Below are 27,116 nucleotides of genomic sequence, written 5' to 3'. Positions count from 1 at the left end.
ATGTGGTTACTTAGCTTCTATCACCAGACCCCATTCATTCTTCAGTCTGAATGGAGACCAAACCAGTCATTCTATCACTCAGGGTTGAGCGACTGCTCTCCATGGGTTTTCAGCATTGTGAGGCAGAGGAAAACTGAAGATACCTACTTTCTAGTAACTTCTCTAGTAACTAATGTATGTCATAGACAGGAAAAGAACATTTATTTTTGCCATTAAAAAACTTTATTTTGATTTTTTTTTTTTTTTACAAAGGATAGCCCCACTTTGGGGTGAAAATATATTTGGTTAAGTACAAAATATAGTTTTTAATCATACAAAAAGATACACAAAATACAAAAACAACAAAGACGACACCTCCATCAGCTCACACTTTCTGGCTGCACAGTTCTCGGGTGGAGTGCTTAGAGTGGAGCTTGGAGCTCTGACACAGGACACGGAACAAAGTGCTAAGGCGGAGTAAGTTTTGGAGTGCTAGAGGCCACGGCGAGAGCAGAACTTTCTCCTAACACTGGACAGGAAATGGGTCTGGGAGCTTCCATGGAAACCTGCAGTTCTCACTGTGCCTCCATCAGTGTTAGGGCATCTCAATGTAAGAGTGTCACCAGGGTCCAGCTGTCAGCAGCAACCCTTCATAGGAGTAGTGTCAGAATCACAGAAGTCTGTGTGTTGGGGGAAAGCCTCCAAAAGTAATAACCAAGCTGGGCCTTTAATCTCAGCAGTTAGGAAGGAGAGGCAGGTGGATCTTTGAGGCCAGCCTGGTCTATGGAGTTCTGGGATAGAGGCCCTACCCCCACCCTCCCAAAGTAATAACTCCTTTTCCCTGTCACTGGGCTTAACCCTTAAGAGCCTCCATCTATAACCCAGACTAAAAATTGACAAGCTAAAGTGCCAAGAACATCACCTTAGAATCAATTCTAAGGAGTCACACGGAAATAACGGGTTCTCCCATCCGATTGCAAGAGAACGCAGTGCACCTGGCTGCTGGTGTGTGCGGCCACTACCGCTCCCACGGTTAGTCAACTTGGAGCAGCTGCCCGTACTTCACAGGCTGCACGGTCACCAGCCGTGGAAGGTCTTTTTTCTTTGTAAAGATATAAAAAGGGAACACTGATTTTAAAAAACAAAAACACTCCTCGCTTTCAAAATATTGGCCATGATTTCTCTTTTTCTAGTATGTGACATTGGCTCTGTTGCCCCATGGCACAGAAGTTCATGGTCTGTTCTTTTAATTCCCTTCAAAACAAAACACCTTGGAAAGACCATGCCTGAAGGTCACTTAGACCCCGACTCAAAAAAATAACAACTTCTTCATTTCCAACATCTGGGAAAGTGGGCCAGGTCTGAATGTTTTGAGCGTTCCGACATTCACCCAGCAAACACTCCTATATCACGGTGCGGGCACTGGTCTGCACCCCTTGAGGCTGGAGACTTGCCTACTGATTGCCACCCATCTGTGGAGTCAGAGGCGGGGGTGTACCCACTCCCCACTGGAGAGACTGAGTCTCTGAAACATTGGAGTTCAAGCAGAGAGGCAGAAAGCGTTGAGTAGTACAGATGAGTCGTCCCTGAAGGCTCACTGCACGTTGTTGTTGTTGTTGTTAAGGACGCAGGGATCCACCTAGGGGGAAGAGCGAGGAGACTTTCAGATTTTTTAGGTAAGTAGAAAACCCACACGAATCCCTTCCCTCAGAAGGCCTAGGACAAAATCTTGACCCTTAAAAAAAAGTAGTGACTCTCACCTCAGTGTAAGTGGGCGGAGGCATGAACTGGAACTCGGGGGCGTACATAAAGATAGGGCTGTCTTGAGAATCATCCACATCATCTAGCAGGGGGGTGGTGGGGCTCTCCAGTCTGTGATCTTCAGGAATCACGTCCATATAGCAAGGTGGAGCTGAAAAAGAGAAAACGGGGTCAGAAGTCCAGCTAAGAAACTCCCAGGCCACCCCAACTCCACAAGCCCAAGCAGGTCAAAACGAAGAGTTTATTAGCTGAAGCTTACCTTCTGGGGTGTCTGGGATGTTTAGGTCTATCCAGCTCATTTCAGAGCTTGTCCGGCTAGCCATGCTGGATGTCCGGCTGCTTAGGCCCGACCTGCTGCCAATCACTAGGGGCAGATCGAGGATGACTTTCTTGGAGCCAGGGACACTAACATAGATCTAGGAAGGAAGGTGGGAGTTTGTTAGATGGGTTGTGTTAGAGGAGGCACTGACTTTGCACCCAAGCAACTATTTCTCTTCCCTCCTCACTCACCAGCAAGGAGTATTCAACTCTGAGGATGTTGCAGCCCAGAATGGACGGTCTGATCTTCTGCACTCGGAGACTCTTGCCACGCCATGATGCGCAAGTCCCTGAGATAATGTGATTGCCTCTGACTGAGGACAGCTTCTGAGTGAGCACTTTGGTCTGGCCATTGGCAAGGTAAGTGTGCCGGGCCACAATAGCTGCTTTGGGGACCACGATTCGGGAACATGTGTTCTCAAAGTCAGCGTGGATGGAAATGTCATCACCTAGAGTTGAAGAGGAGGAAGGAAGAATATCCATTAAATTTAACAGCATTTCCTCCGCCTTTATCCCACAACCCCCTCCAAACCCCACAGCTGTGGCTATCCTATCTGGTATTATAAGCACTGGGCTTTTACCTTCACAGAATCCTTTTCTGTCGATTCGAGCGGAGACTGACACGCGTCCATCAGGAATGAACATGCAGGAAACTTTCTTCTCCTTTTTGGCAGACACTGGTGCCTGTGAAGAAGGAAATAATGTTTTGAGCTATTTCAATGCCTCATGCATCTAATTCATTATCTCTGACCAAGGAGAATAAAACCTTAAAGAAAATAAAAGAAAAAAGCCTCACCATTAAGTCAGGAGTATTGACGTCCACTAGATCCATCACTTCAAAGTTTTTCTTTGCCTCTTGAGTTGGCTGGCTGGGACGATCGAGAAAAGCCTTCACCCAGTAGTCTACACAGCCATATTTCCCTTTGAAGGATGTTCCCAGGGGCCTGTGTCAAAACAATGAACAAAAATTAATGCTAAGAAATGTGAAATATCAATGGAGGGGGAAGACTTAGAAATAAAGAGTCCATGGTGCGGTCGGTGATGCCTACCCTTGAGGAAGCTCAAAGCCGAACTTGTACTCATATTTGTTTCCTGGTCTCATGATCACCATCTCGTTCTCACCTGCGGGGAAACAAAGGCAAGGGGCCATTAGACTTCTTGTTACATTCCAAATGCAGCATCAGTGAGGAGTGCCTGGGCAGCAGACTGTCTTACTTCCACACTTTCATCTCTCACACTAAGGAATAAGATTCCCCGGGACAGAAAGTTGCACAACCCACGAATACATTAATCTTTACGTAGCTAAGGCAACACCTTCAGGAAACAGCACCCCAGAAACTGTTCCAATTACTATGGGGGGTGGAGGAGGGTAGCGGAATAACTTGCAAATTAAAAGGTAAAAATATAGGGGCCAACAGCTCAAACCATTCAAACGATCGACTCGAAACATTTAGTGGAGGCCCCACCCCCAGCCCCATAAGTCACTATCCGTCCTGCCAAGAGCTGTACCTGTAGGCTGGTCTTCTAGGAGAAGGGTGTCTTCATAGCGCAAGTAGTCCAAGGTCTGTTTGCACTGCTGAGACCCTTGCATCCACAGGACCTTGGCCACACCGCAAGCCAGGATCCTGACGGCTTTGACTCGGGTAACTTCACACACTTCCACTGTCACCCGGCCGGCCACCTTCTCCCCGCTGCCATACACCTTCTCAGGGTCGTTGAAGACCACCTCAAAAGACTTGATCTTCTTGAACATCACCATGATTGAGCCGAGTGGGTTCAAGAAAAACGGAAGCCGGAGAGGAAAAACTCTTCAGAATCCTTCTCAGCAAACTAAGAACTTAAGTCTCTCCGTGAGGCAGAGAGGGCTTAAAAACCCAAAGAAAGCCTCAAACAAAACCTTAACAACTTCTCTAAAAGGTGCCTGAAAGTTTCAACCAGCTGGTTGTGCCAAAAGCTTTCAGGAGAAAAATAACAGCTGTTTTCTCGCAACTGGAGGAACTCTGGATATCCAAAGACCAGAAGAGGAGAGTGTCAAGCGGGAGCCGGAAACGGCATTATATAGCCGCCTGGCTTGACGCTCCACGCGAGTGCTGGCCCGGAGGCTCGTGCATCCCTCGTGCACAGTTCTCCCATTGGCTACTTGGTCCTTGTTTACCAGGCCTCTAACCAATCAGCGAGGCCGCAGAGGCGCGTGGACACAGTGTGCTCTTAGCGGGGAAAATGGTTGTTGTTCGGGTGCGCAGCCTTGCCAGGGAGGAGGGGCGGGGCCTGGGGCAGCGGGTGGCTCCCTCGGGAGTCTGGGACCCCGAGACCCTGAACCTCATCCAGGGTACTCCTCTCGGGAGCTGGGTTGTTTGGGTGTGTGCTTTGTTGGTTTTTTTCCCCTTCTTTTTTTAGGTAAAAGAAAAATGTGCTTAGGAGAGGATTTCATGCCTGTCTTAGCCAGCGCAATTCATTTCGACGTGACCATTTATTCCTGGCTCACAAGTTCGCAAGTCTGTGAAAAACAATCCCCAAGGATACTTCAGGATGGAGCGGAGGGCGAGAGTGCAGTTGTGTTAGTGAGAAAGAGCCTACCCGATGTGCTCCCATTACACTTCTATTGAATAAAACGCTTCCATCTCCCGGGGGCGGGGGACTTGTCAGATATTTTAAGTCTGGCTTAAAGTCCTTATTGGTACATGGTCTGGTGTGTACCCCTTCGTTCCATGCCCTATGTGCTGCTATTGTTCCTCGCCCATTACGTTCTATTCTGTTCTGTTCTCTGGAACGGAAGCAGTAAGGGAGTGTCCACATCCTGTTGCTTATCCCCTCATCTCTTCAGTGTACCTGTGAGGTTGGGGAACATTTTGTATATGTTCCCTTATTTACCTCACTGTAGCTTTAGTGAGGTGTGTACCTTTACACTGATCTCTCCCTTCGTCCCTGCTCCTCCAGGAAACAAGGGGTGGGTACAAACAAACAAACAGGGGGGAAGAAAAAGGAAGAAAACGATCTGTCACTCCTTACTTTGTTCCCGAGTTCCTGTCACTCTTTTTTTTTTTCCCCATTTGTCCTCTCATCAAAATCACTAAATGAAATGCATACCCCTCAGCCTGTTTCAGTCTCCCCAGGGCTGAAGCTGTATTGGTTTCACTTGGCTATTTGGCAAACCTTGCTGAGAAATGCTTCAGGAGCTGACTAGAGAAATAACTTGAGTGCAAAGAAACTCTTGTATGTTGAAGGACTACCCACCACTCCCTGACACCCCAGGGCCCCTACCCTATTCCTCACCCACCTCCTCCCACCTCCACCCCGCCAGAGCCTTGTCATTGAGTCCTAGCCTCCTTCCATATTTGGGCAGAATTATTAGGCGTTTATCTATCGCCTTTTTCCTTGCCCTGGAATATAAAGACAGTAGCCCCGAGATTAAGATGGAGAAGCAAAGGGTTGGGGATTTAGCTCAGTGGTAGAGCGCTTGCCTAGGAAGCGCAAGGCCCTGGGTTCAGTCCCCAGCTCTGAAAAAAAGAACCAAAAAAAAAAAAAAAAAAAAAAGATGGAGAAGCAAAAAGCTTTTGCATGCAGTTAGAATCCTGTTCACTGCTGTTTGGAAACAACCCTCCCTCCCCTTGCTCACATGCCTTAACTGAGTTGAATCCCTAAGGCTAACAAAGTTACAACTCAACCTTAATCTTAAGCAAGCTCAGAGACGAACAGCATCACATGGTTGAAAAACATACACAACACCAAAGCCTAGGAACACCTTGATCCCTTGCCTAGGGTGTGCGTGTTTGTTCCAGAAAGTGAACTAACTGGGCTCGAGGTGTTTTCCGATGATAAACAGTATTTATCAAGGACAAGGGAGGTAGGACTCTCACTAACTTTAGTTTCTCAGTGCCTGTAGCAGGCATCTGAGAAAATCCTAGCTTGATGGTATGAAATATCAAAATATTTACCGAAAGTGCATATATTCATATTGTTAAATAGTGTGGTATGTAGCAACATAAGATTTAAAATTTTGTATGTATAGGGTTGGGTTTTTTTTTTCGTTGTCGTTTTTGCCACACGTGTGCCTGCTGCAGGTAGAGGCCAGAAGAGGGTGTCAGATGCCTTAGAACTGGAGTCAAGAGTTGTAAGCTGCCATTTTGGTTCTCGGACTGAAACTCGTTCCTCTGATACTAACCACCAAGCCATCTCTTCAGCCCCAGCTACATAAGATTTGAGGAGAACCAGAGATGGTGCCAGGCCTGACAACCTGAGTTCAATAGCAGAACCCACACAGTAGAAAAAGAACCAGTTCGGACCTCCCCTGTGCCCCCAGTACTCACTCCAGAGACACCCGAAATAACCTCTTTAGATGTAAAAAGTTACTATTGTTTTTAAATCTTGAGATCTGAAAGGAAGAGAGGAGGCCGCTAAGGGTCAGAGGGTGTTGACTTGGGATGTCTCAGAGGAGGCAATGCTGATATTTATTTGGGGTTGTCTATGGAGTAATTGAATTTTTAATTAAGAAAAGCCCCGTGGACAGTTCTGTGTCTTGTTCCCTGCACAGCTATTGTTTCTTTTTAATTTGCAGCGCTCAGCTCAGACCACTTGTTTGTTCTGTGTTAGGCCAAAAATCTGTTTAACTTTGGCAGTGGCAGCTGCTTCCTGGGCCTATAGCCAAGGCGTATTCTGAATTGGCTGCCTCCTGGAGAGGGTTGTTTATAACCTTTCACCTGGTATTCTGATAACAATCTGTCCCTCTTCACACACACACACACACACACACACACACACACACACACACACACACACACGCTTACACTCACACACGCATGTCCCCGTCTCAGTTCTTGGATGGAAGAAAGAAAAAAAGTCTTATAAACTCCCGCCCTACAAAACCAGCACAAAGGCTGTGGGTACAGAGAGACAAGGACAGAAGTGCCCAGGAGGAGCGTAGGTTTGCAAGTTAAGTCACAGCACCTGTAGGAAACCAATGGGGTTTGCCCTGTGTTTATTTTACTCTAAGACAACCAGGTAGTCAAAGCCTTCAGCCTTGTGGACAGGAAGTAAAGCCAGGGCTGTATTTCATTATTCTGTCACCTCTGGCCTTGCAGAGATTTCGAGCTGGGAATGCAAAACAGTTTGTTTTCGTAAGTCACTGTAAAATTTGTCTTTTCCTCCATCCCTCCACTTCTTTCTTGTTTTTCCCCCAAGAAAGTTAGCTCAGGGGTGGGGGCGTGTGAAACGAGTCTGTGGGATTTGAGACTGCCCAGTTGGATACATGACTCCAAGTCCTAGATAGCTAAGTACAGCTAAATAATATATCTTTTTTTTCTTTTTTTTTTTCTTTTTTTCGGAGCTGGGGACCGAACCCAGGGCCTTGCACTTGCTATGCAAGCGCTCTACCACTGAGCTAAATCCCCAACCCCTAAATAATATATCTTAAGAATTCAAAGAGACTTTTTTTTTGACAAGGTTGTGTGTATGCCAGGCTGGTATGCAGCCAAGGATGACCTTAGATCTTTTTTTTTTTTAAAGACAGGACTTCACAGAACGATGTCTGGCAGGCTTCAAGCTCACAGAGATCCACCTGTCTCTGCCTCCCTAGTGCTGGAACTAAATGAGAGTCCCGGCCCTCTCCCAGCTGAAATTCATCAGCACATGTATGTCGATGCTTTATTTGTAAAGTCCTCTACCTTCTCGTTTTAAACAGGATCTAAAGTTGGATTGTTTCATTTGATTCCCACAGTAACCCAGTGGCTCACAGAAAGGAGCAACAGTGATTCGCCCGAGGTCACAGTTTTTGTAAGTCCATCCAGAATTTCAACCTGGGACTATCTGTTCTGTGCAGGCAGCTGACTCACTCGTGTAACCCCAGTCCTGGGAGAGTAAGGCAGAAGAGGGATTGCCACTGCTCTAAGACTAGCCTGGGCTACATAGTAAGACATTTAATATTATTTACAAAAGAACGATATTCAGATGGACAGAACGAAAAGCAACCAAAGAAGAGGCTCAATGGGTTGGAGAGTCGGCTCAGTGATGAGGAGAAATTGCTGTTGCCAAGGACCCAGGTTTGGTTTCCCAGCACCCACACGGAGTGCCATACGTCCGCAGGCACCAGGCACAGGGGTGAGACCATGCCTCTTGGTGCTTTGACACGTTCCTTGCTTGATCTTTGTAATGGCATTGTACAGGACACAGGGCAAGCAAGACTCTCAGAGTTTTAGACTTAAAGGGGACTCTAAACAGTTCCCTTATTTTGGTTCCCAGACACGCCCTCAGATAACCAGCTAATATCTGGTTGGAGCCATTCCTGAACTCGCTCTGATGATTGTGGTGCCTGTTTTCAAGGTTTCATCACAGGCACCTAGAACAAAGGCCGATAAGAAGGGACTCCTGTGTAAAATACTCCTCTGGAACCCCATGGTTCCCGCTGATGAGGGGCCGAAGTCCCAGAGCTCAGCTGATCTTCCTGCCTCTGCCTCTTGTGTGCCAGGATGGCCACTGCACCAGGCTGGCTTGAGACTTGAGAAAGATTCTCGTAAGTCAGCTTTATCGGTTTGGCTTCACTCTCCGTCCTTTCCTGAGAAGGCGGTGGTTCTCAGCCTTCCTAATGCTTGACCCTTTAATACAATCCCTCATTCCGTTATCTCGTTGCTACTTCCTAACTGTAATTTTGCTATTGTTGTGAATTGTAAATATCCGATATGGGTTGGGGATTTAGCTCAGTGGTAGAGCGCTTGCCTAGCAAGTGCAAGGCCCTGGGTTCGGTCCCCAGCTCCGAAAAAAAAAAGAAAAAGAAAAAGTAAATATCTGATATATAGGCTATCGATGTAGGACCCTGGGGTGGGGGGAGGCCCACAAGTTGAGAAACACTGCTCTGGTCGGTTTTCTTCAATGTTTCTAGAAGACATCAAAGTGAGGTTTCTTTAACAGCTATGTACATTAAAACCATCATTTAGAGAACTGGACATTCGTCTGGACTTTTGGTCTTTATTCTTTTCTTCTTTGCTAGCAATTCTGTCTTGTTTCTTTTCTTTTCTCTCGGAGCTTTTCCCAAGGATGTTTGCCTTGGTGATCTCCCTGTCTCTCTTTAATTTTTAGGCTTGTTTTTAGTGTTTTGTGTGTGTGAGTGTTTTGCCTGCATGTACGTCTGTGCACTACATTCGTGCCTGGTGCTGGGAAAGTGTCAAACCTCCATCAGGGTGCTGGAAAACCAAACCTGGGTCCTTTGCAGCAACAACAACAATTTCCCCCAACCACTGAGCCGACTCTCCAACCCACCCGGCCTCTTCTGTGTTTGCTTTTCATTCTCATCTGTATATTAATCTTTTGTAAATAATATTAAACCAGTGGGTGACAGAGAGATGGCTTCGTGGTTAAGAGTCCGTATTGCTTTTCCAGAGGACCTAGTAGAAGAGACCAGGCTCCATTCCTAGCACCCACATGGTACCTCACAACCTCTGTAACTCCAGGTCCAGAGGATCGGCACACACATAGTACACAGGCATACATACAGGCGAAGCAACACGTACACATAAAATAAAAATAATAAATCTAAAAACAAACAAAACAACAACAACAACAACAAAAACCTCCACAAAACCCACAAAACCAGGACCCGGGGCTGTAATTCCAGCCTAGCATGCATGAAGCCCTAGGCTTGATCAGCATTCAAGAGGCATAGAAAGAAGAATCACACCAGGTGGTGGTGGTGGTGGCTGCTGTGGCAAGCTGATTTCTGAGTGCAAGGCTAGCCTGGTCTACAGAGTGAGTTCCAGGACAGTCAGGGCTACACAGAGAAACTATCTCCAAAAACAAACAAACAAACAAACAAACAAACAAACAAACAAACCAAACAAAACTCAGAAGTTCAAAGTGAGTTTGAGTCCAAAAAGTGTTATACTGTGTAACTAGCCTATCTCCAGCATTCTAGTCGCATCTCAAATTCAACTTATCAAGTAATAGTATGTGTCTGCCCCCACAACCCCTATACACTAGCATGTTTCCTTTTTTTTAAAAAGTGGGGGAGATAGAAGGATATAGGGCCTTTAGCTCTGATCTTTTGATCTTCCTGTGTACATGTTCCAATATATTCACACCCACCTTAGACTTCTTAACAGTTTTTTAAAGCTAATCTCCCCACTGTAATCTATAGATTACAGCTAGATTAATACAACATCCCCCTGCCCCCGCCAGCCCCTGTGATTATCCAAAGTCCTGTGCTTACTGAATGTCATCCAAATGTCCATCCTGCATTTAAAAGTCTTTACAATGTGGTCTCAGCTAAACGTGCCTGCTTCATTTCCTACTGCTTCCTGATCTACGTTTCCTGCTCTTCAGCCAAGCCTGGTACTCAGTGTTCTCCTACTATCCCCTTCTTCCTTTGTGAAGTCCTTGCTTACGCTTCTCTCTCTACCTGGAACTCCCTCCCTCCTCAGCCCCAGCATTTGAAACCCCAGGCCCCACCCTCCCAGTAGATAGTCAAATGGTATTCCTTTCTGAAATCTGGGTGCCAAGTGTTCTCAGGTTTTTATTTTTTTTTTATATCCTCCCCAACATGTTGTTCATGCTTCCCAGGTCAGTTGTTCCCCCCCCCCCAAGGATAACAAATTTCTAGAGAGCAGGACTATGTCCTTTTCTTAGCTTTGCATTCTTCCTAGCCCCTGTTGGAACACAGCTCCAAGTGTAAGTAGAGAGGGAGCTGGTGGGTTGGAGGACCTGTGAAGGAGAATAGGCTAACACTTAGACCACTGTTTCACGACCATGCAGACTTGTGGTCTTTCTTCCTTTTGTGGTTAATGTCAAGTTTTACACTTTAATTCCAGTTCTTCCCTCCTCAGAATCTAGGACGGATCAGTTGTATATCAGTGGACGGGGTGAAGGCGGTGAGGGAGGATGGTGTAGTTTTCAACAAGGCTGTGTTGACGTAATCGCTCCTGGGAGATGGGACAGTTCGTCCTTAGCCTTTTCCGAAAACTTGTCCTTTTCCAAGAAATTCTTTCTTCAATAATTCAGGAACCCAGTTGGCTCAGCCCTGCCACCCAGTGGTTTAGTTAAATACATTAACAAGATCCTCCATCGAAGAATTACCACAAACACAGGAGCCTTTGTGGTGACCTGACTCCTGACCTAGAACACTCCGACAAATGGCAAAGATGAGTCTTGTTTTTAAAGATTTATTTATTATATATAAGTACACTGCAGCTGTCTTCAGACACACCAGAAGAGGGCATCAGATCTCATTGTTGATGGTTGTGAGCCACTGCATGGTGGGATTTGAACTCAGGACCTCTGAAGAACAGTCAGTGCTCTTAATCACTGAGCCTGATTGTGAGAAAAAGAAACTAAATATACAGCAGTCTCCGTCTCTTGCCTGGTTGGCAATGAGCAGTATTTCCTATCTTAGCTTGTGTTTGAAAGGAAGAAAGAGAGAGAGAGAGAGAGAGAGAGAGAGAGAGAGAGAGAGAGAGAGAGAGAGAGAGATTGATTGACAGCTCACGGGTTAAAAGCACTGACTGCTCTTCTGGAGAAACCGTTTAATTTCCAGCTTCCACATGGCAGCTCACAACGGTCTATAGCCCAGCTCCAAGTGACCTGACACCTCACACAGACACACACACAGGCAAAACAACAATGCGCATAGAAGAAAAATTCTTTTTAAAAAGTTGCAAGCTGGGGATCGGGGCACAGGACTTTAATTCCAATACTCTAAAGGCAGAGGGAGGTGGGTGTCTGTAAGCTCTAGGCCAGCCTGGTCTACATAACGAGACTGTCTTAAGACAAAAATTTCAAGACAGCTGATTCTTATCAGAGGCCGGCAGATGATGCGTCTGAGAAAGAACACAGTAATCGGCAGGATGTAACTGTGGTCACTCACAGCTTGCCCCCACACCATCTGACATATGCCTTATGTATCTGTCCACAGTGCCCCTCTGGTCCTTCAGACACTATACCACATCCTTTGCACTTTTCTATGATTCCTCCAAACAGACTCAACTGGAACCTTGGTGTCATAGTGGCATGCTAAGCACCTCCAATGCATATGAATTTTTTTTTTTTTTTTTACCAACTCGGTAGTGCCTGTCTCTTGTCCCTAAACAGAGCTCCTCCAAGGTGTGAACCATATTATCACATGATCCAACAGTTTAGGGAATTCAGAAATCTTAAAGAATGAGTATGATCCCTGTCCTGGGAGGCTGAGGCAGGAGAATTGCTAGAAGTTCCAGGCCAGTTTGGGACAGGGCAAATCCCTGTTTTAAAACAGGAAACCAAAAGAAGGCTCACAGACAGAGAGGCAGCATCTCAGTTTGTACAGCACTGCCTAGCATGCACAAAGTCCTGATCTCCAGCACCAAAGTGGGCCTGTTGGCACGGGTCTGTAATCCTGGGTAGGGAGATGGGAAGCCAAGAATCAGAAGCTCAAGGGCATCCTCTGAGTTCTAGGGCAGCCTGGACTACAAAAGATCCCATCTCAAAAAAAAAAAAAAAAAGGGTGGGGTAGGATTAAAATAAAATACATCCACATTTTAGTTTCTAGATTCTAGCCTAGTCAACCAATGTCACCTAGGTTGGCTTTGAGAAAGTAGTAATTCCACCTGCCTCTACCTCCCGGCCACCTCAGTAACAAATATAAGGCACTTTTTATTGGATCTTTTTATTTATATTTCAAACATTATCCCCTTTCCCGGTTTCCCATCCATAAACCCCCACATTTTTTTTTTTTAAATATGGCAGTGGTTCTCAACCTTCCTAATGCTGCAACCCTTTAATACAGTTCCTCATGTTGTGGTGAACCCCAACCATAATATTATTTTTGTTGCTACTTCATATCTGTAATTTTGCTACTGTTACGAGTTATAACGTAAATGTCTGTGTTTTCGTGGTCTTAGGCGACCCCTGTGACAGGGTCATTCAATACCCAAAGGGTCGGGACTCACAGGTTGAGAACCACTGGTCTGTAGCCCACTGTGCACCCTGCTGATTGTCTGTAGAGTTGGCTGTCACAGAAGTAGGGCTATGCGTTTGCTCACGAAGAAAAACCAAACCCCTGACACAGCCTCTTTCTGTTTCAGGTGATTTAATTTTAGCACAGGGCGTTCAGATCTCATCTAGAGTGGGGTGAAGCGGAAGAGAGAACGGAGACTGATTAACTTAATTTTTTAAAAAATATACAGAATTGTCTTCATTTCAATGTGTATGAATACTTTTGCCTGCATGTATGCAATGTACCATGTGCACGATTGGTGCCTAAAGAGACCTTATTGTTTGTCTGCTACTAAAAGTTATACACAACAACAAAAGAAATGGACTGGCTGTGGCGTGAATTGGATCACCTTTAGTCCCAGCACTCAGGAGGCAGAGGCAGGTGGATCTCTGTGAGCTTGAGGTCCAGGACAGCCAGGGCCACGCAGAGGGACCCTGTCTCAAAGGAACAAGTCTGTGATGGTGGCCTTTACATGCAGTCACAGAGGTCGGGAGGTGGAGGCACAAGATCAACACTTGTCGGCAGCTCACCTGAGCTAAACTTCAGAGTCAGCTCCAGGCTGCTCCGGGCTGCAGTGTAAGACCTTGTTTAGAACGAACAGACCAATATGTACAAATGACTTAGGTAAATGCTTGAAGGCAGGAGATGCACTATATAAAAGACAAGTGCATGAAACTCTTGGTCTTAAAAACACTGGTTCTATGAGCTAATCACAGAAAAATGTCCTGAAGGCAGCCTCGATGTGCGTCAACAATGGCATATTGAGGCCGATTTAATTAATATCGGATTGAGGCTGGCTTTAATTATCTACCCTTCCTCTGTTTTCTTGCTTTCTCAGAGCCTATCCTCCATACACACACACACACACACACACACACACACACACACACACACACACACACGTGTGTCTGCCTGCCTGCTGTTTGGTTTTGCTTGTTTGTTTGAAAAAAAAGAAAAAAGGTCTCTTCCTCCACAGGTTCCCCTTCACTTGCTGCATAGTAGAGGCTGGCCTTGAACTCCTGACCCTTCTGCCTCCTAAGCATTAGGATATTAGGAACGTAAGTGTTCTCCATCACACTGATCTGGTTGTTCATTTGCTTGCTTATTCTGTTTTTTCTTTTTTTAAGATTTATTCATTTATTATATGTAAGTACACTCTCGCTGTCTTCAGACACACCAGAAGAGGGCATTGGATCCCATTACAGATGGTTGTGAGCCACCATGTGGTTGCTGGGATTTGAACTCAGGACCTCTGGAAGAGCAGTCAGTGGTCTTAACCGCTGAGCCATCTCTCCAGCACCGCTTGTTTATTCTGAGTGGCGTATAAACAGTAGGTTTCATGATGGCATTGGTATAACAAGCTCTAACACATATCTTGTATCCCCACTACTCTTCCCTGTCTTGGCTCCTCTTTTTCTTCCACACAGGCCCTTCTGCTTTCATCTCACTCACACACATGCATACACACACGCACGCACACACATGTACATATTTACATTGAGATTGAGTGAGAAAATATGTGATTATTTTTCTCTTTCCCCTTCCTTTCCATAATATAGTTCCTCCAATTTCTCTCTCTCTCTTTCTCTCTCTTTCTCTCTCTCTCTCTCTCTCTCTCTCTCTCTCTCTCTCTCTCTCACACACACACACACACACACACACACACACACACACACACACTGTACATGCAAGAGACCATACACGAGTTTCAGCGCCATGTGATGTTCATGAATATTTTGTCCTGAAAATGGGCAGGAACTGAGCAGTCTTGCCTTCCAAAGCTCCGCCTCCTCCCTCTTTAATGTTGCTGCTGGGTTGGACACTGATTTTGAGAACAGCTGTGGATATGATCTTTTCTCCTTGAAATGGAGGAGGAAACCTGCTAAATTGAATGGATGGGTGGAGTCGGGAGGGAGATGTTGCAGGTTGATCTGTGAAGCAATTAAAGCCTCAAGTTTCAAGGGTCGAGTGTGTGTGTGTGTGGGGGGGGTTGCACATTTTTTTTTTTTTTTTTGGTTCTTTTTTTCGGAGCTGGGGACTGAACCCAGGGCCTTGTGCTGCCTAGGTAAGCGCTGTACCACTGAGCTAAATCCCCAGCCCCGGGTTTGCACATTTTTAATCCCAGCACTCAGGAGGCAGAGGTAGGAGAAGCTGTGAGTTCTAGGCCAGCCTTGGCCGCAGTGTAAGCACCTGTCTTTAGAACAGATGTGGCGGTGACTGGGGAGGACTGGGGATGCGTTCGGCTCTACAGAACTGCAGGGGATACCCAGCTGTCTGAAGCTAAGGCCCTGGTTCATCCCAGCACCGCTGAAGATGGGAAGTATGTGTTCAAGCCAAGGTAGAAATGTCTCACTCCAAAATGAAATGTAATGAAGTTAAGAATTACGTTACACGGTGTTGGAGAGGTGGTTCGGGGATTAAGAGCGCAGATTGCTGCTCAGGCAGAAGATTGGAGCTGAGTACCCAGACTGCAGGCAACTGTATTGTTCCAGCATCCAACCAGTGCCCTCTGCTGGCCGCCAACTGAATTACATTCACACCCATAAACACACTCAAGACGTCCACAAAATTTAAAAAAGATAATTTAAAATTCTTTTTAAAATGAATATAAATATAAAAATGCTTAAAATAAAAATATTTTTAAAATTACTCTGTTACGTGCGTTCAGAAAGCAGCCTTCCTCAGGCCCCTCTCCTGAATGGCTCTTAGCTCTTGATGCTTTCATCCGGTGTTCTAGTGGGCTTTCTGTTGCTGGGATAAGCACCTTGACCAAAAGCAACTTGGGAAGGAAAGGGTTTATTTCAGTTTACATTTATAGTCCATCACTGAGGGAGCTCAGGGCAGGGAAGGACTCAAACGAAGCCATGGAGGAGCAGTGCTGACTGGCTTGCTCAGTGTGTTTGCTTTTTTTTTTTAAGTGTACTTATTTTTTTTATTGGACATTTTCTTTATTTACATTTCAAATGTTATCCCCTTTCCAGGTTTCCCCTCTGGAACCCCCCATTCCATCTCCCCTCTCCCTGCTTCTATAAGGGTGCTCCCCAACCACCCACCCACTCCCTCCTGCCTCTCGACCCTGGCATTCCCCTACACTGGGGCATCGAGCCTTCTCAGGTCCAAGGGCCTCTCCTTCCATTGATGCCCGACAAGGCCATTCTCTGCCACATATGCGGCTGGAGTCATGGGTCCCTCCATGTGTTTTCTCTTTTGTTGGTGGTTTAGTTCCTGGGAGCTCTGGGGGATGTGGTTGGTTGATATTGTTGTTCTTCCTATGGGGTTGCAAACCCCTTCAGTCACTCCATTGGGGACCCTGTTCTCAGCCCAATGGTTGGCTGGGAGCATACACCTCTGTATTTGTCAGGCTCTGGCAAAGCCTCTCAGGAGACAACTATACCAGGCTCCTGTCAGCCTGCCTTCTTATACCACCCAAGGCCACATGCCCAGGGCTGGCACCACCCACAGTGGGCCAAGCCCTCCCACATAAATTATTAACCAAGAAAATGTCCCACTGACTTGCATACAGGCCAATTCCATGGAGACGTTTTCTCAATTGAGGTTCATCCTTCCCTTTTGACTCTGAATTATGTCAAGTTGACAAGAACTGACTACCATGTCTGTTTGCTTTGGTTTTTTTTATTTTTTATTTTTTCTTTGCTGATGCTAGGAATGGACTGAAATATCTCTGTCCATCTCTTGATATTTCCCATTTAATGAGTTTTGTTTGTTTGTTTGAGATAGGGTCTCACTATGTGGCCCAGGCTAGCCTGAAACTTTAAATTCTGACTTCCGAAGAAGAAATGGAACTATATATGCACATACACAAAATAAAACACATTAATTCAGGACCCTGTGTCACCACACAGGGCCTTTAATCCCAGGAGGAGGCAGAAGCTCTCTGTGCAGCCCTGGCTGTCCTGGAACTCACTCTGTAGACCAGGCTGTCCTTGAACTCACAGAGATTCATCTGCCTCTGCCTCTCTGGGGCTGGGATCAAAGACACACAGTTTGCTCCTTTTCAATGAGGTCATTTCTAAGTGTCAGGGGGAACTCATTTATGGGTTGATGTGGTCATGAGTTCTAAAAGGGGGTGCTTTACTCAGCTGGATGTGTTCAGTGATTGGAGAATCTACAGGTAACCCTTAAGGTGAGCATTATTTTCTGCATTTTTAAGTATCTGCAGCACAAATTTAGCAATGGTTCCAGCTACCGACTGAGCAGGCCTCAAGTCCAACCAGAAAACAGTGGCAACCCCCTAAATGGCCACTGTGCTATTGTAGTAGTGGCTGCATCTCACTTAGGTCAGTGCCGTAGACTCGGGGTCCAGCACGAGACCTTTGATGTCTCTCCTTCCACAGCGGCCTGCCTAGTACCTTCTGGCACTATTGAAGATAGAAAAGTTTCCTGCTCAGTCCTAGCTTGATTTCTCCATGCTCTGCAACCCAAATGTACGATGTCTTCAGTACGCTGTGTGACCAAGAGCAACGACAGCGGCTGATTACTGCGGTGGGTGGAGGCCCAGACCCTCTTTAGAAATTGATTTTTCTCACCAGGTGGTGGTGGTGCACACTTAGTCCCAGCACTTGGGAGGTAGAGGCAGGTGGATCTCCGAGTTCCAGCCTGGTCTACACAGTGAATTCCATAGCAGCCACAAAAGCTGTCAGAAAGGAAAGAAGGAAGGAAGAGATTGATTTTCCTCTTTGGGCAGAGTTGCCCGGCTTCTTTGAATAACTTTTTAGTCATTAGCGCCACCTGCTGGCAATTTGTCAAAGTGGAAAGTCACAGAAAAAAAAATATTTGTTTTAAAAAACCGTAGACCCTTTTACTGGATATGACTTTGAAAATGACGCTCTGGAGAAAAGAAAATGGACCTTGTGGTAACAGTAAAGTAGCAAATATATCCAGGCAGTGGTGATGCACACCTTCAAACGCAGCACGCAGGAGGCAAAGGCAGGCTGAGTTCAAGGCCAGCCCGGTCTAGAGAGTGAGTTCCAGGACAGCCAGGGCTACAGAGAGAAACCATGTCTTGAAAAAGCCACATAAAATAATATGAAATAACAGGATATTCTATTTTCTTTCCCTGCCATTCTTTGATTTTCTTGTTTGCTTGAATGCCCCATTTTTTTTCCTCTTGAATTCATGAAAGGAAGAGTAAAACACGGACCACCATTCTGTTTGTTTTTGTTTTTGTTTTTGTTTTTGTTTTTGTTTTGTGTCAGGATTCCTCTGTGTAGCCCAGGCTGTCCTGGAACTCAGCCTCTAGACCAAACTGACCTGTTTCTCAAAGAGATCCGTCTTCCTCTGCCTCCTGAGTGCTGGGATCAAATGTGTGGGCCACCATGCTGGGGTTTCCCCACCTCCTTTAAATTGCAAGTTTATTTAGGTGTACGTGATTTACAATGAGTTGAATACATTGATAGGGTATAACTTCATGAGTTTTAATATATATGTCCATCAACCAGGCATGGTCTCTGAGTTCAAGGCTAGGCTGCCTTACAGAGTAAGTTCTAGAACAAGCCAGAGCTACATAGTGAGACCCTGCCTCCAAAAAAACAACAAAAATGTATATATGTGCACATACATGTCTATGAATTGATTGGCCCAACAGGGTAATTCGTATGCTGCCACTCCCAAATGTCTCTCACCTTCACCTCTCTCTGGCCATCTCCAAGGATTCAATTGATCATTTCTAACTATATGTCACTTTGCATCTTCTCCTTTTATATAAATGGAAGAAAATAGTAATAGGGTAGTAATACCCCTCCCCATGTCTCTATGTTAATCAACCAGCTACTAACGGATGTATGATCCTCCCAGATGCTGCAATTCTAGACCTTAGGCAGCTTGACAGGTCCTCCTTAATTAATTAACTTATTTATTCAGTTTAAGTTTCCAATGTTGACCTTGAACTTTTTTGAGAGCCTCCTGCTTCAGCCCCAACTATCTGCCCTGGTTTGGGTGCAATCTGTCCCTTGGGTGAAGGTCCTTATGGTGTTGGTCTTGAAGTGGTGGGACTTGTAAGGGACAGACCATAGTGGATAGACAGCTTTCGGTCAGTGAGGAGCTCTGCTCTTAGGAGAGATTGAGGTAGTATCCAGGGACCACAGGGTAGTTTTCACTAGAGTGACTTGCTGTAAGAGAGATCCCACCCTAGAATTTGAACTTTTCTAGCCTCCTGTCCCTCCATGTCTCTCTCTCACACACTGTAGTAGTTCCATCTACCATGGCTTCCTCACCAGAGCCAAGTCATTGCTGGTGCTCAGATAAGTAAACCTCTTTTCTTCGTGGCATTACCCAGTCTCAGGCACTTCGTTATAGCAGCAGAAAGCAAGGCTGTTGCAGGTTTCCTTCACTTTGCACCATCACACTGAGATGTCGCCACGTGGTCCCAGAGTTTATCATCTCACGCTACTGCCAAGCCATCATCTGGTCCTGCATAGTAAGCACAGACGGTCTGCCCCTTACTTGTTGGTGGCTGTGTGTAAGCAATTTCCTCCTAACGGAAACATTCCCTTCTGGAGGAGGTGGGAGGCTCTAGAAACTAATGAAAGGTATGGGGTTTCAGTTCAGAAGTTTCCAGATGCACAGGGCCCCCTCCTGAGTATTGACAGTTGCTAGGGAGGGAGGCTTGCAGAAGTGCCTGCAGGTTGTTCCGTAAGATCCAGGTGTGAGGTTTTCACAAGTCATCACCCATTTAGGGCATGGCTTTCCAGGGATGTGACAACATTTGAGTCACCCATGCTCCTGTCTGTGACCCCATTAAATTCACCATTTCATCCATTAGGTTCACTCCGTCACGGGTGTCCTATCTGGAGAGAACAGACATTTGTTTACCCAAGAAGTCACACGTCACAAGCATTTGGCAGTCACAAAGACAACTTTTCTGCAAGTTTTGGGTGGATATATCATTTCTTTTGAATCAGTTCCTGGAGTGGAATGTCTAGATTTGTGGCAAATGTATACTATTACTGTTCCTCCATTTAAAGAAATTATTTAATTTCATGAGCATAAGTGTTTTATCTACATGTACATGTGTACTGCACAAGTACAAGGTACCCACAGAGGTCAGAAGAGGTGTCGGACCTCCTGGAACTGGAGTTACTGACAGTTGTATGCTGTCATTTGGGTGCTAGGATCCAACCCAGGTACTTTGGGTAAGCAGCCAGTCCTCAGTGAGCCCTCTCTCCAGCCCTGTCTTCATTTCTTTTGTAACAGGATCTCACTTAGCCCAGGCTGGCCCCCTGCCTATGTAGCTGAGGATAACTTTGAACTTCTGATCCTTCTGCCTCCAGCTCTTGAGTGGTGGGCTTAGTGGATCTCATCACCATGGCCTTTTATACAGTGCTAGGAATGGAACTTAGGACTTCCTGCGTGCTAACAGGCATTCCACCAAGTGACCTACATCCCCCAACTCCCATGTCTGTCTGTCTGTCTGCGTCTGTCTGTCTGTATGTCTGTGCCTATCTTTCTTTCCGTCTCTATCTCTATCTTTTCCTCCCTCTCCCTTACCCTCTTCCTTCTCTTTTAAGATTCTTACTATATATACCCTTGGCTGGTCCACGAATATCTATGTGGATAGACTAGTCAGTCCTGGAGCCTCATGCCTCTCCTGCCTAAGAATTGTAGTCAGATTCCATGATGCCAAGAGTGTCTACATGACTTTTAAAATACCTGCCAAGGTGCTGAGAGCTTAGCTGATAAAATGCTGTGTGAGCAGGAGCTCCTCAATTTTGATTCCCCCAAATCTTCATTTAAAAAGCTGGGCATAGGGGTTGGGGATTTAGCTCAGTGGTAGAGCGTTTGCCTAGCAAGTGTAAGGCCCTGGGTTCAGTCCCCAGCTCCGAAAAAAAGAAAAAGAAAGAAAAGAAAAAAAAAGCTGGGCTTAGAGTTAAAGAGCACTTGCTATTCCTATTTTCTTCTTCCTTTCTTTCTTTTTTTAAGATTTTTATTTTTGGATGTATGTAAGTGCACCGTTGCTGTTTTCAGACACACCAGAAGAGGTCATCGGATCCCATTCCAGATGGCTGTGAGCCCCCAAGTGGTTTGATTTCTAGCATCCACAAGGCAGCGTTGTGGGTTGCCCTGGTACTGTTTATATTTTGATATTAATTCTGCTTCCTCTAGAGAAGTACTCAAGGTGATCTCACTGAACCTTCTCCCCATTCTGACTGGGCAAATGAAGGCTAGAGCTGATGATTGGGCAGTGGAAGGGAAAGGTGGGAAGGGTGGTCTCAGAGATGGGGAGGAGAGAGACTAATGGAGAAGAGGAGGTAGAAGGAAGATGGAACAGAACCACAGGGCCTGGAGAAGCTGCAAATCGCAAGGGGTCTTATAGCTGGGGGATAAATTAGTACAGTGATAGATCTGCCGAATCCAGATATGTAGCTTATAAATATAATAACTAGTTGTGTGTTTTATAGGGCTTATTGGAGTAAGAAATTATGCAACATTTGGCACGCCAATGTATCGCTTAGAACCCAACTAAGTTGAGATAAAAGTTCACACCATCACCACTACTACCTGCCCCAATATACGGCTGGGGCTGAGATCTAGGGCTGCAGCAGTGTATGGACTGAAAGCTGAGTGGGTCTGAGGGGCCTACAGAGAGCGGCTGAGAAGCTCACTCCTCAAGCCCCAGGCAGACCGCAACTGCCAGGGGCAGCACCGCAGTCCGAGCTGGGACTTGGGCAACCCAGGTGTCTAATATGTTTAGGGGTTCCCGGTGCCTAAAAGAAGGGCCAAGGGAGGACTCTGGGGTGCAATTGCCTAGGGAAAGGACTTCACAACCAAGATTAGACAGTTGGGGAAAAAAAAACGGTAAATAACCTTCTAAAGCTTTCTCACAGGCAAAGCGGGCTGATCTGCCCAGGGAGACTTCTCGTGCTCGCTTACCCCTGTATTCCCCAAGTCTAAACAGGACGCAGACCAGGCCGCCGGGCTCTATACCAACTGAGACTGAGGTTAGCGGGCTATCGCCACAGGCTCCTAAACAAAAGCAGGACAGTCCAGAAGTGAACTGCAGTGTCCCGATGAGAACAGCAGAGGGAGACAAAGGTACAACACGCTCCCGATCAGGTAACAAGATAAGGTTTAGATAAAGATGAGAAACACAGTAAATACTTTTGGATTTTATGGGATGGTATTTTGGACGGTGTGACAGGGTTGGATTTAAAGGAAATTGATGCCTTGTCAGTTATAATTATTACAATACTGAGTAGCTTGATTTACTATGTCTTCTCAAGAGACAGGGCCCTAGATAAAGAATTAGGAGCCTTAGAAAAAGGGTTGGAGGAAACACTGGAAAAGATGCAGATTTTCAAAGATCAGACTGAGCAGCAAAGGGGTAGCAATAAAGTTTGGAAGCAGAGTCTAGAGGATAATTTACTAAAACTAGGAAGTCAAAATAAGACAGAGGCTACAATATCAGAATTCCAACAAAAAGAGAAGCTAAAGTCATGGAAGCAGGGCCTAGCACAGAAGATACAGGAATACACAGAGCAACATGAACAGCAGAGAGAGACATTTAAGACTCGGCAACGTGGCCTAGAGGGAACATTGGAACTGAAGATACAGGGATTTATAGGTCAAGATAAGTGACAGAGAGAAGAAAACAAAGGCTGCAGACAGAAGCTGGAAAAGATACTAGAACAAAAGATGCTCACGGAACAGACTCAGCGGCAGAGAGAAAATAATGAGCCCCTAGCAAAATTATAATTATGAAGTAGCAATGAAATAATTTTATGGTTGGAGAGGGGTCACCATACCATGAGGAACTGTATTAAAGGGTCACAGCATTAGGAAGGTTGAGAACCACAGGGCTATAGTGTATAGAGACTGGGGAAGACTTGGGAAGACTGCACGTTAACCTCATAAGTTATCTGTGCTCTGTAAGGAAGTCCAACAGATTCACTGGCTCCCCAGAGCGAACTTCTGCAGAACCAGGCCTTGGTTTGTTTGTCAGTGGAACCTTAGGAGAAAGGGGTAACCTGCACTTAATCTCCCCTTTAAGGAATTTTAGAAGCACAGGCTTTCCCATCACATTTATAGGGGCCATTGGACATCTCACTGGCCCTCCACCTTATTTTTTAAGACTGGGTGCCTCGGGGCTGGGGATTTAGCTCAGTGGTAGAGCGCTTGCCTAGCAAGCACAAGGCCCTGGGTTCAGTCCCCAGCTCCGAAAACAAGAAAAAAGGAAAAAAAAAAAAAAAAAAAAAGACTGGGTGCCTCACTGAGCCTGTAAGTTACCATTTCTGCGACATTGGTTGACCAGGGATCTGCCTGCCTCAGTCCGCCAGACTGAAGGAAGTTTCAGATATGCATCGCTGTGTACAACTTTTAGTTGGGTGCTGGGGACCTGAGCTCGGATCCTCGTGTGACAAACACTTTACCCACTGAGCATCTCCCAGCCTTTCTCATCACAGTTTTAGTTTGAATTGCATCTCATTATTTTTCTTTTAAACATTTATTTATTTCTCCAGCTGGTTCAGAGCTTAAGAGTACTGACTGCTCTTCTAGATGTCCTGAGTTCAAATCCCAGCAACCACATAGTGGCTCACAATCATCTGTGATGGGACCTGATGCCCTTTTCTGGTGTCTAATAAATAAATAAAAAAATAAAATAAATAAATAAATAAATAAATAAATCTTTAAAAAAAATAATGCTGGCTGCCTTTTCTTGTGTTCATCTGAGCTACTCATTTTTAAATATCCCATAGGGGAAAGGGTTGAGCCCTGAGTCTCGGCAAAGGAAGAGTTCTATGACTGTTACCATAAAACAAGGCCATCAGCCGGCTAGTTCTGAAGTTCTCCTTTGAAAGTCCCATGTCTGAGAAATAAAGCTGCTCTTTAGATGCGGCTTGATTGACACTGTGCTTGTGTAGAACGTGTGAAGCCTGCAGTTCAGTCCCTAGTGCTGGATAAATTGCACAGTGGTGCAGGCCAATCCCAAAACTTGGAAAATGGAAGCAGAAGCATCAGCCTTTTTTTACAGTAGCAAGTTCAGGCCCAGCTCAGCCTACATAGACCCTGTAAAAACCAAAACTGAACAAATGCCAGTAAAGTGCCCATAGTGTCCATAAGTTAAGGTAGAGCAGAGGATACAGTACACACACAGACACACAGACACAGATACACACCCACACACACATACACAGACACACACACAGATACGAAGACACACACAGACACACACACACACAGACACACACACAGACACACAGACACACACAGACACACATACACATACAGATACACACACACAGACACACATACACATAACAGATACACACACACACAGATACACAGACACAGATACACACACACATACACACACACACACACGAGACACACACAGACAGACACACACACATACACACAGACACAGACACAGATACACACCCACACACACATACACATACACATACACACAAACAGACACACACACAGATACGCAGACACACACAGACACACACACAGACAAACAGACACACACAGACACACATACACATACAGATACACACACACAGACACACATACACATACAGATACACACACACAGACACACATACACATACAGATACACACACACAGACACACACACACATACAGATACACACACACAGACACACATACACATACAGATACACACACACAGACACACAGACACAGATACACACACACATACACATACACACACACACACGAGACACACACAGACAGACACACATACACATACACAGACACAGATACACACACAGACACAGATACACACACATACACACAGACACACACACATACATACACATATACACACACACACACACAGACACACACACACTTTCCCATTGGAATGGATTCCTAGATGAGCCAAAGGTTGCTTCAGAATGGTCAGAGTTGCTAGAAAGGCGTCAAAGAAGAGCTGAGAACTGCAGGGGAGCAGGCCTGGGTGCCTGCAGGAGAGGCTGAGACACTCCGTGTGGAACCATCCTCCTTGCCGTTTGGTTCGGAGCTGTGCTTATGTAGAACACCCCACATAGCACACCCCTGACCTTAGTCTTTTCCTCTGCACACTGGCTTGCTTTGGGCTTGTTCCCTTTCCCAACACTTGCTCTCTGGCTTCACATGAGAAGAGGAGAGCTTTCAGAGTGCCATCCATCGTCTCAATCCCTCTCCTCTGCAGCTCCATAATCACAATCCCTGTCGCTCTCTCTCCTCAGGGGTATGCCGGCTGGAAAGAGTTACATTCTCAGATCCAAACGTGTCCGTTCAGTCTCTGACTCTGCTGCTTACGAGCTGTATGATGGTGGGAAAGTTGCCCAATTTCCTTGTAGTAGAAATAGAGGTATACGCTAAGGTACAGACAGCACACACAGGCCCAGGTGCATTCCCAACGCACAGAACACCCCCAACGCCACCAACATAAAGATAAGGGGTGTGTGTGGACAGACACACAGACATAAATGATAGGTACAATTAAGAGAAGACGACCCTTCTTAGAAAGTTTATGAATAATTATCATTACTTAGTTTAGTTTGAAGAAGAAAGATTGAAACAGAATTTCATGTAGCCCAGGCTAGCCTATATATATAGCTAAAGATGATCTTGAACTCCTGATCCTTTTGTTTCTACTTTCTGAGTGCTAGGATTACCGTAGTGTGTCACCACACCAAGCTAAAAGAATTATTAGCATAATTGTCATTATTATTATTATTATTATTATTATTATTATTAAATTGCAGTACTGTTGATCAAACTCAGGGTCCCTGTATATGCTGGGCCAATGCTCTGTCACTGAGCTACATGGCTAACTCTTTTTTTTTTCTTTTCTTTTTTTTGGAGCTGGGGACCGAACTCAGGGCCTTGCGCTTGCCCAAGCGCTCTACCACTGAGTTAAATCCCCAACCCCTATGGCTAACTCTTAATGCATGCATACACATATATTATTTTTAAATTTAAAAATATATATAAATATATATTAAAATTTTATGTGTATGTGTGTTCAGTGTTGGAGATTGGTTCTAATGCTGTGATTCAACTGGGAATCTCTGTGTCCAAATGCTAAAGGTTCTTGTCCCCAATTGTTTTTCTGATCGATCAATAAAGATACTAACAGCCGAGGGCTGGACACAGGGCAGGACCCTTAGTTGTTCTGGTGAGGACACAGAGAGGGAGTACCACCATGACTTAGGGAAGACCGATGGTATGCAGGTAGTGGCAGAAGATAAAGCCAACCGACCATGTGAGATTTAGGGTAAGTGCCCACGGGCCAAGTCCCCAACTGGGCCTGGGGTACCAGGGGAAGGTTTAGCCTTTGAGGTAGCCAAAGCATCTTAAAAATAAGCTTGTGTGTGTGTGTGTGTGTGTGTGTGTGTGTGTGTGTCTGTGTGTCTGTGTGTGTGTGTGTTCTGCATGAATTTATGTGCAGTATGTGCCAGAGGAGACCCGAAGCTATGTCAGATTCCCTAGAACTAGAATTGCAGGCCATTGTTAGCGCTGGGAACCGAACCTGAGTACTCTGGAAGAGCAGTCAGTGCTCTTAACTGCTGAGCCATCTCTCCAGCTCCGTGCATTTTCAATGTGTTTAGAACATTACATATTTTAAGCTTTGGTAACACTGTCTGGCAGATTTTAAGCACTAAGTAAGTGTTCGTGATGAGATCTGAACTCCTTAGTCCCACCTCAAGGCGCTGTGTAATTCCTTCGGCCTATCTGTCTCACAACTCCTTGTTACATAGAGAGTCCCTCTGGTTCCCTCACTAACCATGACTGCGGATAACTCCCGATGGTCTTCACTTCCTAGAAAGCCCTGAACTCTTCCCATCCTGCCATCTGCAGTGTCATCTCTGTGTCTTCTATTACTTCTCATTACTCTGGTTCTCAACCCTCATCTTCCCACAGGAATTCAAACGCCATAGAATCCAGTGAAGAATTACACATTCCCCCACCCACCTCCACTCCAGGGCTTGAGGAGTAGACACAGTTGGACCAGCAATGCAAGGCCACCTGGGGCCACATGAGGCTCCACCGAAAATAAAAATCAAATGTAATAATAACACTCATGACTCCTTCCCGTGAACTGGTGTTTTTTCTCTGCAACAGCCTGTAGACTCCA

At 45.6% G+C, this 27,116-nt stretch overlaps 1 protein-coding gene and 1 long non-coding RNA gene across 3 annotated transcripts; one reads left to right on the top strand and one right to left on the bottom strand.

Annotated features, from left to right (window-relative positions):
• Positions 1-203: 203 nt before the first annotated feature.
• Txnip (thioredoxin interacting protein) lies at positions 204-4,007 on the bottom strand. The gene is made up of 8 exons (NM_001008767.2): positions 3,568-4,007; positions 3,108-3,180; positions 2,855-3,002; positions 2,640-2,742; positions 2,251-2,507; positions 2,000-2,156; positions 1,740-1,891; positions 204-1,618 (listed from the first exon to the last, which is right to left on the bottom strand). Exons 1-8 carry the CDS (start codon positions 3,815-3,817, stop codon positions 1,574-1,576), a joined length of 1,185 nt encoding a protein of 394 aa, NP_001008767.1. The 5' UTR covers positions 3,818-4,007; the 3' UTR covers positions 204-1,573.
• Positions 4,008-4,951: 944 nt separating this feature from the next.
• LOC103691645 (uncharacterized) lies at positions 4,952-14,310 on the top strand. Of its 2 annotated transcripts, none has more exons than XR_005501131.2 (3): positions 4,952-7,172; positions 7,565-7,685; positions 7,772-14,310. It is a non-coding gene; the product is annotated as an uncharacterized LOC103691645 (long non-coding RNA). The 2 variants fall into 2 exon arrangements; XR_591224.4 differs by having other exon boundaries at positions 7,561-7,685.
• Positions 14,311-27,116: the final 12,806 nt, after the last annotated feature.

This window comes from Rattus norvegicus, chromosome 2, assembly GCF_036323735.1.
Source record: "Rattus norvegicus strain BN/NHsdMcwi chromosome 2, GRCr8, whole genome shotgun sequence".
Taxonomy (NCBI): Eukaryota; Metazoa; Chordata; class Mammalia; order Rodentia; family Muridae; genus Rattus; species Rattus norvegicus.
The sequence above is the reverse complement of the archived record's forward strand: the minus strand, read 5'-3'. Positions and strand labels throughout refer to the sequence as shown.